The sequence below is a fragment of the Mobula birostris genome, chromosome 15 (genome assembly GCF_030028105.1).
Source record: "Mobula birostris isolate sMobBir1 chromosome 15, sMobBir1.hap1, whole genome shotgun sequence".
NCBI classification, from domain to species: Eukaryota; Metazoa; Chordata; class Chondrichthyes; order Myliobatiformes; family Myliobatidae; genus Mobula; species Mobula birostris.
The window spans coordinates 29,797,818-29,810,943 of record NC_092384.1 but is presented as its reverse complement, the minus strand read 5'-3'; the positions used below and the strand labels follow the sequence as shown (position 1 = coordinate 29,810,943).

Sequence of the window (13,126 nt, the reverse complement as noted above, 5' to 3'; positions counted from 1 at the left end):
TGCCACATGTGTGGCCTCAATGGGTGAGAAACAGTTTTTTGATAGACTTCCACATGGGACCCAACCATGCGATGTCTAGGACTGCAGTCCTTCCCCACAGACTCTTCGCGTCACCAACGCCAAGCCTCAGCACCCAGTCCTGCACATCAGAGTGGGCCAGTCTTCGGCATCTCCTTACCGACATCTCCTTGTACTGCAGGAGCAGCGAGTTCCGGGTAAACCGAAGAGCCGATGGTATTGCAGCAACACTGTCTGTCCTTCTCCGTGAATGTTCTTGGGATCAGCCAGGACATTAGAGAATCGTCTTGGTTCTCGGGTTGAATCTTAACTTTGCATCCATCCCCGGGTCCTCCTTGCAATGAGGAGGGCAGTCAGAATGAGTTTCTGACTGTACAGGAAGGATTTGACAGGGCGCGACCCTCTCACGAACAGAAACTGTTTCAGCGAGAGAGCGATCTGCGAATATTGTATACGTACCGGTCAAGAAAAGGACTGTACGGGAATCCTCTTCGTGATTACATAGCCTTAATTGACTACGGGTACTAATAATTACGCCGGCACTTTGGTTTAATTATAAATTGCTGACAATTTGTTTTCACGCGTCCAGTGCTCTTAAAATCAGATTCTGACAGGTAATCGCGGTTAATCTGTGTTTGCAGAGGAACACCGAACTCCAAAGGAGGGGAGGGGAAGTAATTGGGCTGGCTAATATCTGGAGAATGGGTGTACATTTGTCTTCCAGTTCTGAATAGAAGAGTGACTGTTTTATCACCAGAGCTGGGCAGTAGCTGTCAGCTATGCGTCGTTAAGGTGAGATGGGAAGGACTGAGGTGGAGATACTGGCTGAGGCAGCGAGTCAGTTCCACTTGCGCTTCCTGCCCCAGGGTCGGGAGCAGCAGTCACTCGCTGCGACTATGCCGCGGTCTGGTTATTCAGTGATTCCACCCAGCTGCGCCTCCCGACCGGAGTAACGGCAGGGACCAGACGGCGAAGCCGCACCTTTCTGCACTCTGGATGGATACGGACAACATGTTCTCCAGCAGCAACAACGTTTCCCGGGGAAACGCCAGCTCGGATACCTTCCAGGTCGGAGCAGAGGCGGTGGTAGTGCCCATTGTCTTTGGCTTGATATTCTTTCTCGGCGTTGTTGGGAACACCCTAGTGTTGGTCGTCCTGGGACGGACCAAATCGAGGAGTTCGGAGAGTACAACCAACACCTTCATCCTGAATCTCAGTGTTGCCAGCCTCTCCTTCCTGGTGTTCTGTGTGCCCTTCGAAGCCACGATTTACTCGCTCCCCGAGTGGGTATTTGGCGCCTTCCTTTGCAAGACGGTGCACTATTTTAAGACGGCGACAATGCTGGTGAGCATCTTCACCATGGTGGCCATGTCGGTGGACAGGTACATCGCTGTGGTCCACTGCAAGCGACGGCCGCGCATCCGGAACAGGAGGAACGCCTCGGCGGGAGTGGCGCTGATTTGGCTGCTTTCGCTGCTGGTTGCAGCGCCCGTGGCTCAGCACCAGAATCTGTATTCGGAATATTCGGAAGCCCCGAACAAATCCTTCTGCTGGGGAATATGGCACAACAAAATCCAGCAGCAGGTCTACAGCGTGGGCATCCTGATCATCGGGTACCTGCTGCCTTTGCTGCTAATCTGCTTCTGCTATGCTAAGGTAATTTGAGCCTTGCCCCAAAAGGCAAGCCACCCACGCCGTGAGTCGGTGGAAAGTTCATCACAACCCGGTGCCGGTAGAGTAGGAAGTCGCGGGAGTTACTCCGAGAACGGGTTGGAGGGAGAGGTGAGGATAAGCAAGATAACGGGACCAACTAACAACTCGACCCCCTAATGCTTGAAGCGCTGATTTCCTCAGCCGATTTCCTTTTTTTTTATTCACAATCCAGACAGCAGTTTCATTTAAAAATCGGTAGAGTAGAGAATTATAATCCAGTCTCTGAAGTCTTGCTTATCGAAAGAAACAATTAATTGCGTGTGTTTCGAAGTCCAATAAATCATGGTATAATTCCAAAACCCGAGATCATGATTTTTTTTAAAAAACTAAGGGTGCTAGATATCTGAAGTAAAACAAAATGCGAGGAACTCTCGGCAGGCTACTCAACGTCCGTAAAAAGAGAATCAGTGAACGTTTCGGATCCGAGCACCTTCGCCAATGAATAATACTTGAGCACGTCCAGTTTAATTAAGTTTATATAAAGTGTGATATGTTTTGATATTACCGGGAGTGCATACAACCTGGTTGCTAGGATTGTTCCCTTATCGGACAGGAACTGCTCAGAATTCTATGCCATATTATTGGAAGTGCCTCTCTAATTCGTTTAATATTTAGCGAAGTTGGATGTTTACCTCCGCAGTAAACTGCGTTGAGATATACACACGCAATTGCTTACTTTTATTTTATCAGTAATCGTTAATAAGTACTTGTAAATCAAAGGGGCGTTTCGCATAGCTGTTCTTTCATCGCAGTTGTGTCTCCTTTAGATCTTGTTTCATCTCCATAAGAAGATGAAGAACATGTCGAAGAAATCAAAGCGATCCAAGAAAAAGGTAAAAATGCGACTTGCATTCCGGACTGAAACCTTGCCGGTCCCAGCAGGCAGGCACATTCTATACTTTCACCCATTTATCTCTGGCAACTCCACTGACACTTTCCACCCATGTTATTGTAACCCCGAATCAATTACCCCGTTTCCAAAATAAACTTTACGGAACTAAATCACCAATGGCTTCAGATGCATTGGAATAGTTTCTTACAAAAACAGGTTCAGCTCTATTCACTTTTAATCGATTGTTGAAAGCAAAATCAAATTCCATCCCGGTACTGTACCTGTAAATCATTCCCACTACTTTTTTTGAACATTTTCTTCAGGGGACAACTGAATTCAAAAGTTGACGCACTCTATTAGATTTTAAACCACTGATAACGAATGTAATGAGCTACCGCCACAGTATTATTAAACCATAAAAACTAATAACTGTCTTTCAGAGGTTTCAAAATACTTACTTCCCTTTACTTTATTTCGCCTAATAATGTAACCATCTTATATTTATTAAACAGTATATTATTCATATACTGTATTTTGTATTTTATATAATGAATTGTTTCTCTTATAAAAGAATGATTGCCTTTAAAATTAGCAAGAGACTTGATAGGACAGATATCAAGAAAATATATGGGGTATACTGCAAATTTGTCTATAAAATAAGATAGTTATTATTTAATCTATTATGAAATTCATGAATTTTCTTTATGCTAAGTGCCATAAGAATATAGAACTTAATATATATGACAAAAAGTAGTTAAGACATATAGCACAAGTGTAATTAAGGGGAAGCTGTAAAGCAATATTAGAGAGAATGAAAGAGATGCCAATAAGTTAGATGTGAAAAAGTATGTGGGGGCTCATATGGTTACATGCATGTTGGCAGAGACTGCCCTGAACAAGTGATATGTTTCTGTACTACAAGCTCTATGAAATATGTTCATCCCACACTGTAGTGTACTGGTGGTTGATTCTAGTTATTTTACATGCACCCCATAAAATGTAATATAAAATGTGCTCTCTATATTTAAATATCAATCATCCCACACCCTTCAATCTTAAAGTCTTGAATCATCCTGAAATTCAATCCTGAGTCATCCAGCTGGCAGTAGTTAAAAAAACTACCAGATGAAACATTGAGCAGGTCAGCATGTTCCTAAACATTAAATTTTGTAGATTGCAGTGCGGAAGTCAAGAATGAGCTGGAGATCAGATGATAGTACATCTAACCCTTCATTCCACTGCTGACTTATCACTGAATCTAGGGCTGGAGCTCAGTCAAGTTAACTTACTTCTTACTGATATGACCTTAAAGCTTTAAACCAACCTTCCTTACAAAACATGAGTGGATTGAAAAGGTAAATGGATTGTATTTTGTTTAATCATTATTGTTTTCTAAATTAAATATCACTTAATTTGTATGTAAAGTGACATTTTTACTATCCATTGCTACTGCTTTTACGTATTTCTAATTATCATTTAGAAACAGTTGAAGGGCATTTAAAACAAAGAACCTTAAGAGGGCACAAGGGCATCCCGGTGGAGGATGCTCAGGATCTCAGTATGTCCCTCGTTCATTACTATATCCATGGCGTACATGAAGAGGACAGTGGTGGTAACAAACACAAAGTGCAGATCGGATTAAATTCTTGGCAGTTAGGATATATTTTTTATTCTTCCCTGAGGCTGTGACCCTGCTGAACCTTACATCACAGCGCTAAGCAGTATTGCACCCATATTGTACTGTCCCAGTACTTTTATATTTGTGTGCTGTAGCACTTACTTTTTATTCGCAGTTATTTTGTAAATAACACTATTCTTTGCATCTCTGGTTAGGTGCTAACTGCATTTCATTGGCTTTGTATCTGTACTTGGCACAATGACAATGACATTGAATCTAATCTAATCTAATCTAGATTTTCAGTCTTGCTGTTATGTGCTGAGGAAAAGTCACTGTTATTGTCCATGAGTTAGTTTTGAGCATTGGTTTGTCACTTGATTTCTATCATGTATTAGGTGTTTAGAGCAGTTCCTATTTATTTTTATATTCCTTTATTATTTAATCCACAGCTTTCCTATTTGTCATTTTTGATTTGCATCCATATTAAATCCCTTCAGTTCCATTTTCACCCTCATTATGTTCTTATTATTACAAGTGACAGAAGCAGAGTGTGTTTCATCCAAGAAATGTAAATATGGGCTAGTCTTCTGATGAATATCAGTCATAAACATTAATTCTATTCATTTACCTTGATTTGCATTTAACAGTTTTTCAATATAATACAACATATAAATGATTGTTTTTAAGATTTGCATTTCCAAACCATTATCTTATAGCAGTTATCCAGAAATATATTTTATTTTTTTATTGTCCTTTCAAATGCAAAATAATCTGATAGTTAACACTGGAAATATATCACAGGGAAAGAATGTCTAAGGAATGATATTCTAATGAAGAGTTCATGTTTGCAGTTTGTCGATATATCATGGAACATTTTGCTTCCAGACTATTTGTATAGAATATACCCTCCTGCAAAAGCGGATCATCTACATAACTGCGAGCTCAATACAATCACATCTCTGTCAGTTGAGCAATGTTAAGCAGTATTGAAGCTAGACTTGAAACAAAATTGAAAAGGTTGTTGTTTGTAGAATCATCGTGGTAGTACAGAATGTTATTACATAATTGGGAAGCTGAAATATCCCCATATAAAGAAATCAAAAAGCAGAGACATCAGCTTTTTACTATAACATTAATCTTAATTTAATAAATACATCTTGCCAAACTTTATTTCATGATATCAGTTTTGCATATCAAAACAGAAAACAGTCAAACTGTTACCAATTATTGCTCAAGATATTAAAAATACTGAATATTTTAAAGAAATGAATGCAAATTGTGTTGTGTGTGCCTACATTATATTGATTGTTAAGATCAATGCTGCTTTAAGATTGTATAATTTTAAGGATAATCATCTGATAGCATCTGGGTTGCAACTTTGTTTATTTGGTGTACAACTTTCCAGAAGCTACCCATCTCTGGAAGAAAACTGTAGGAAGGAAATGAGCAATGGAGAGAAAATACTGAGTTGGACAGACAGCATATGTGGAGAGAGCTAAGTTTTCAAGTTGGTGACCCTTTTTTAAAATTAGGAAAAGTTACAGTGAAGGAATGGGAGAGGAGAGAATAAAGGAAATATCTGTGATCAACAGAGACCAAGAGAGAGATGGAATAGGACAAAAAGCAGTGACATCAGCATAGAGAGGTTAGTGAAAGCTTGTTATTTGCAGTTGATCTGCCTTGAGAAGGTGCAAATAATAAAGTGATCAATGAGAGTAAAGGATATGTACATAATTACAGAAGGAAAATGAGCAGGAGAAAGCCATGCAGCCTCTGCAGACTTCTGCAGCTTTCAACAAAATCGTGGCAGAACTTCTACTTCAGAATCATTTTCTTTATCTATTCCCATACTCCTCAATTCCAAAAGTCAGATTACATCTGTTTTAAGTGCAATCAATGACAGATTACCACAATTCATTTGGGTAGAAAAGTTCAAAAATCCTATTTTAACTCCAAATGGGTGATCAAGTTCTAGAAAGTCCTGATTCTCGATAATAAATCAAAGAGATATCTACTCTCCCACATGGATGCAAAACCTCTTATGATATAATTCAAGGGGAATAAGTACTTGGCCAAATTTTATCCTTCACCCTGTTAAAATGGATTTTATGTTGTTAATGCACTTGCATTTGTTTTTATTTTTTTTACTTCAAAATTGTTTTCCTGACTGTCAATCTTTAATGGAGATCCTGAGGATAGAAAGAGGCATATAAATGTAACTTCATTATTAGTAGTAGCTTTAGCTCTCAGTTAAAGAATTCTCAAATTTAACCTACACAAGCTATGAAACACCAATTAACTTAAATAAAAGTGACCTCACTTGTAAATTTAACAGTTAAAATGTATGTTAAATGCAATATTTTCTTTATATAAAGTAACTTGTGTCAGTCCTTTGTTATTTAGTGAATGCAGCCAAATTAAGATTATACTGTTTCTAACAAATAATCTTATGCTATAAATCTATACTCTAATTACCTACATTGTGGGGTTGCGTCATCTGCATATGTCATGAAGTGCAAGTTAGAAAATATACATTTTTTGCATAAATTTTGCAAGAGCAAATTTTATTCTGTATCTCAAATTCTTGAGTAGCGATTTGTGAATTCTCTTGGAGTGTATTTCCAAAACCCAAATAGCCACAGGGTTTCCTGTACTAATAAAAGTTAGTCAAAAGAAAATTGAGGGTGACTAATGAGATAAAAATAAGTTATTTTGGAAACCACTAAAGAAGAGATTGTTGCCAAAGAGCAGTAAAGGACATTCAGACATTGGATAAAAATAGGTAAAAAGCAGATACTTAAAATGTTGGCAGCATTCAAATTCACACAGTCCAGATGGAATGCAGTTGAGTTTGGTGAGAAATGTGAGGGTAAAAAATATAGAATTCCTGACCGCTGTTCTCCGTTTTTCCTTACAATGTGAGACTGGTGCCAAGGGAGGAAGAGGGAGTTGAACCCAGTAATAAGAGGTCTGTCATCATAACACTGGAAACTTTCAGAGAACCAGGTCTTAACCTAGGAAAAAATTGTTACAAACTTCAAAATATAATAGCTAATAAATGAAGGTTAAAGAGAGTTAAACTTCTCCTAAAACAAGAATGGAAATGATGGTCACTATTATTCCAAACAAGTGCCTCAGATAAAGGAAATACAACTTCACACTACCCTCTTGTTTGCATGTTTACCGTATGGTACCTGTGTTAACTGCATTCCATTTGCTTATTGCCTTAAGGCTGACTTATACTTCTGCGTCAAATCGACGCCGTAACCTACGCAAGTGGGCTAGGCGCGTTGTGAGCATTTTATACTTGTACGTTGGTGTGTCTGCATCACTCTGCGATTCAGGCACGTCGCGCATGCACACACTCCTGCCCGTGCAAGGCTTCATGGTCATGGTAGTCTTTCTCGGGGTAAACAAGTTTAAAGCGAGCGACTTTTTTCATAAAAGCGAAATTTGTCCTCCATAATTTCGGAGGTCTGTAAAGCTTTATGGAAAGCCATGCAGCCAGAGTTCCTTCCCTGCCCTTCAGTCGCCCAATGGGAAGCTATTGCAGCGTAGGAGGAAATGTAATGCTACCAGGCGGACCAATCACAGTTGTTGCGGTCTGCGTTGCCGCGACATGTGGTAACATTTTGGGAGAGGTGCGCGTCAGGCTACAGCGTAGGGATCCCCGTAGGCTCCGCGTAGGGTTTGCGGCGATGCCGTACCCATGGCATTGACTTGACGCAGAAGTATAAATCAGCCTTGAGGAGTAAGCACTTATCTCGTGAATGACTGACACTAGAACATATAAAAATACTGTCTGTGGTACAATGGCTGGGTAAAGGTTAGGATTCTGGACTCAGGGCTGGATTAACATTACAGAGGCGTTAGATTGTATTGTACCACAACATCTGTGATCATTTAAATAACTAGATTTAAAAAAAAGTCTTTGTAATGGTGACCAGGAAATTTGACTAGATTGTTGAGATGTAAAGTTTTTCTTTGAAACGGGTTCAAGGTGACCTTTCAAGAACTCAGCGTGAAGGAAGAGAGAGGAGATAGCTGTGACAGGCAACACCAGGAGTCAAGTTCCAAATGATCAGGAAATTTTTCTCCAAAAAAAATATTAACTTTGAATATGGGTAAGGTTTGTGAATGCATCTTCAAATGCCAAGCATTTTAGCTAACCTAGGATGCTGCTCGACATTCCACACCTCCATCACTCACAGTCCAACAATCTCTATCAATATGGATTCGTAGCTAATGTCTGTACTCTCACAACTCGCTACAAGGTGCACACCTTTGCCTCAAAATTCGCACATACATTACTTAATCATGATAGGAATCTCACCAAACACATTGACACATTGCACTAATACACTAACACACTATTGGAAGGGTAGTGAATCTATTCAGAAGTCAGAAGTCAGTGACAGAGGTATTTAAAGTTATGAGGGGGATAGATAGGGTTGATGTGGATAGGCTTTTTCCATTGAGAGTGGGGGAGATTCAAACAAGAGGACGTGAGCTGAGAGTTAAAGGGCAAAAGTTTAGGGGTAACATGAGGGGGAACTTCTTTAGTCAGAGAGTGGTAGCTGGGTGGAACAAGCTTCCAGCAAAAGTGGTTGAGGCAGCTTCGATGTTGTCATTTAAAGTTAAATTGGATAGATAGATGGACAGGAAAGGAATGGAGGGTTATGGGCTGAGTGCAGGTCGGTGGGACTAGGTGAGAGTAAGCGTTCGGCACGGACTACAAGGGCCAAGATGGCCTGTTTCCGTGCTGTAATTGTTATATAGTTATATGGTTATTTACTCAGTAGGTGGTGATAAGAGGTGTGGAAGGTAGGATAAAGTAGATGCCCCCACTGTAGGAGAAGCCATGCATACATTGCACAGTAGAGAAGTCTAATCCACACTTTGACGGGGGAGTTTGCAGAAGATGGCTGAAAAGTGGGCACAACGAACTACCCAGTACTTTGGCAGATGCTGTGCACTGTCAAGGAGCATGAAGTGGGGCTCTGAACTGAGTTTGAATCCTGGCTTTTCCAATATGGGCTCGGTAGGCAACTGTAGTTGTACGCCTGCAAACCCAATAATTCATTATCTGATGACTAACGTTACTGCTGCATTGAATCCCCAAGCAGATGCCAACATCTGCTTGCTGCAGAGGAAGGCCAGGCAGCCATCATCATGGTGAAGTTTTTCATCCTTCTGTTGGGAATTGAAGCACATTATGTTATTTCCTGTAGAGTTCCCACTCAAAGGCCATGAATTTGTATCCTAGATTGCATCCTCAATCTGCGGCAGAGCAGTATCTTCTTTATGGAAGCCAACACAGTGTAATGTCTTCCCAATAGCATCTGCTGAACTCAAGAGTAGGCGTAGCTATTTTTTTCTTGTGAGCTCTTTTCTCCCATGTGTATTGCTTGACTGTCTTTGCTTTGACAGAAATTTTGAAGTACAACTCTGAGTACTGCTCTATGATCTATTTGCTTTGCCTGTTCATCTGTAATCTACTGTCCTGATTGAAGGCGGGCTGTCTTGTTTCAAGGTGGTCCAATTACAATTACTGTCCTCACCCATGTCTCTAATTTTTGCCTTTGTCCACTGGTGTGTCACAAAAAACTGTGGGTCAATTGTTTAAGAAAAATAACCAGATGGCTTGAGTCACAAAAATAAATTGAGGTGCTTTTATTTACCTCAAAACAAGACAAAAACTGGGAAGAAAACAATATATATATAGCCACCCTCAGACTAAACACCAAAGAAAACTAACCCCAAAGCCTTGGTAACCTGAGGCTTATAACCGCTAAGCCCCGCCCCCTAGACCAACCAAAAGCTAATTAACTCAATTATCCAATTAAAGATGGCATCCTCCACCATCAGCACACCTGTGCAGGTTGCTGCTGCAACTAAGAAGGATGCAGCTGATGGCAAACTACTGGGCCAACTTGCGGGGGGCACAATGATTCTCACCCTGCTAAAGGAGTGTTGCAGGAGCGCTGTGAAAATGGGAGGTTTCAGAGGGATACCTTTAGTCGGGTAGGGAATAATATTGCTAAAGAATGTGGAGTGTTTGATCTAAGGATAAGTCCTTCGGTAGTTTATCCGGTTGTAGCTCCATGGAAGCTTGTATGGCCTGACATAGACTGGCATTTGTTAGAGGTAAAAAGGAAAGGAAAATATAAAACTGATTTGGTAAATGCATTTAACTGTCATGTGATGGAAAAGTATAGTGATTATACTCACATTTATATGGATGGTGCGAAGGAACCCGAAACAGCAGTGGCAGGGTTTGGGGTGGTTATACCAGCAAAAGAAATTGGAATCAGCAGAAGAACATCTAATAAGTTAGGGGTGTTTACAGTGGAGATGCTGGCAGTGTTGGTTGCATTGCAATGGGTGCAGAAAGCCAGACAAATCAAAGCATTGATGTGCTCAGATATGCTAGAGCAAGTTTAAGGTCTTTTCACCCAAACAGTCGGCAAGATGTATCTTATGAAGTCCTTCAGTTAGTTGCAAGAATTGCGAATCAGGGAGGCCAGGTAAAATTTCTATGGGTTCCAGCATATGTAGGAGTGAAGGAGAATGAGAGGGTGGATGAGTTGGCAAAGAGGGCGTTAAAGAAAGAAAATGTGGAAATGCACATTAGTATCAGTAAAGCAGAGGTTAAGTGTGTAATCTGGGAAAAAATCAACCAAATGTGGCATGAAAGATGGGACAGGGAGGGGAAAGGGAGGCATTTATATCAAATACAAAAAAGTATTGCAGGTACTAGGGTAGGTAGTGGATACAGAAGAGAGGAAACTGTGTGGACTAGGTTAAGGCTGGGACACTGTGGATTAAACAAAACATTGAAAATGATAGGGAAACACCCGACAGGATTGTGTGAGGAATGTCAGGAAGAGGATTCAGTAGAACATGTAGTTCTGAGTCGCAGGAAGTATGGGATACAGAGAGAGATGATGAGAATTAAACAATGGAATTGGGAGTACAGGAATTCACATTAAAAGGGTTGCTGGGCATAGGTGAGACAGCACAGGTTAGGGTATTTTTAGCTTTCTTAAGGGGTACAGGGGTTTGTTATAGTATATGATGGATAAACAGGAGTAGGGTACTAGGATGGCCAAAGACGGGAGGATAAAGTATAGGTTAGGGTATGTGTGTGTGTGTGTGTGTGTGTGTGTGTGTGTGTGAGTGATTGGGTGAAGGGATTTAGAATGTATGTCTGTACGTCTATTGCACACTCCGGAGCAGAAGGTGGCAGTAATGCACTATTAAGCTGGCTGCCAACTGCCATAAAACAAAACACAGACAGACAGACAGGTTGCTGCTGCCTCTATATGAGACAGCTCCATGCAGCAGCTCTGGTTCAGACCCAGTCACTATTACTGCTGGGGATGAGCGTTTTACCGAGTGCGCCATGTGCCATCCGTAATCAGTGACGGACCTTCATTACATGATGTTTGGGTTCCTCCAGACAGCAACATTCTATCGTGATTGGTACAGTGCCTTTGCCATTTGTTTTACTGTGTTTCTGTTCTACCTGCCTTGCTGGCAACATTTTTTTGGTTTGGGATTAGCTATCGTTATCGTTGGGCACTTTGCAATGGGATAATTAGGTTCACTAATCGAGTGGACCATAAACCAGTCTCTTGTCCTGCATTGTGGTTTTCCAGCTGCTGTGGAGGGCATTATTAGGTGTTCCCACTTCAGTGCAAAATCAGGGCAGACGCTCGAGAGTAGCACTTTCTTCGAATGCTTTGGTTCCAATATTTTGCCATCTTTGATATAAGGAACTCCTTTCTGCTTAGAATGGCAAACCTTCCTTGGAAGTAAGGCTGTAGTTTGACACTGAAACATTCCAAGGACTGGCTTCACAGTCCACACACTTGGATAACTATGGGTAAAGAAGATACCTTTCAGATTGATATGTCTAATGATGCAATAAACAAGTTGTTGCCGATGGCCTGATGGAATGTTTTCATGACACCTTGTTCGAAAGCTATCTTAGAAGAATGATTTGGTGCTACAAAGTTCATGGTAAGAGCAAAATGCAAGGAATCTCAGCCATATTAATTTATTTTTCAGAAGCTATATAACCAGGAATCATGATCAGTGTCTACTCTCACATTAAAAGATACGATTTGCTCATGTTTGAAACTGAAATTTGGTGGCTTTAGTACATTGTAAACAAATCTTTTGCCTCAGGAGAAGGCCAAGTGTCACAAGTATCCTTTGATGTTACCCTATCATCCTCAACACTGTGTCCTGTAGCAATTCCTATTCCATCTTTCTTGGTCACATGTAATTTCTTCCTTCGTCAGAAGTCGTAGTTTTCTTCCTGATGGATCTAACTGATAATACCTGGTTTCCTGAAGAGTACCTATGTCAATGTGAAGTTGTTTTGAAATATTATTAATTGTGGCCATCTAGTGAACACTGCATTTTGCCTGTAGATCTTCACACAGAACAGTTGTCATGGTTCACACCTTGCAATTTGAAAGCTTAAGCTCGGTCTTGTTTGCCTTTGTGCAGTGGCTACAATCTTCTTGTCAGATGTACACCCTGAATTTCAATGTACCTTGTGGTGAAGCAGCACCATAACTGGCTGGAGGCCACCCTCCTTTTGATAACCAATAGCAGTAGAGCAAGATCTGAAGATCTCTCCAAATACTGCAGCAAGAGTCTGGAACCCATCCTCTGCACCAAATGTGAAAATGTTCATTACGGGAATTGCTGACTTCCTGTGTTGTGTCAATGCTCTGAAGCAAATCTGAAGTTTCCTTCCAAGTTACAAGCCAGGAGTAGAGAATGTAGAAGTCTTGTATCATCCAAGTAACACCAAAGACCCCTTTTGATATTACTGATATGATCCAAGGCAAGGCCAGGCACCTACATAATTCTGTATCACTTTGGCTGCAGCAGTTGTAGTAGGATAATAAGATTAGCATCAGACCATA

General features: G+C 40.7%; 1 protein-coding gene across 3 annotated transcripts in view; it reads left to right on the top strand.

Moving 5' to 3' along the window:
* Positions 1 to 458: 458 nt before the first annotated feature.
* The window catches only part of galr1b (galanin receptor 1b), a 36,236-nt gene continuing 23,568 nt past the window's right edge, over positions 459 to 13,126 (top strand). For all 3 annotated transcript variants that reach the window (XM_072279537.1, XM_072279540.1, XM_072279538.1), the window contains exons 1-2: positions 459 to 1,674; positions 2,499 to 2,564. In XM_072279537.1, the coding sequence (XP_072135638.1) occupies positions 1,015 to 1,674; positions 2,499 to 2,564 (726 nt within the window). In that variant the 5' untranslated portion in view covers positions 459 to 1,014. The remainder of the gene's footprint in view (positions 1,675 to 2,498; positions 2,565 to 13,126) is intronic.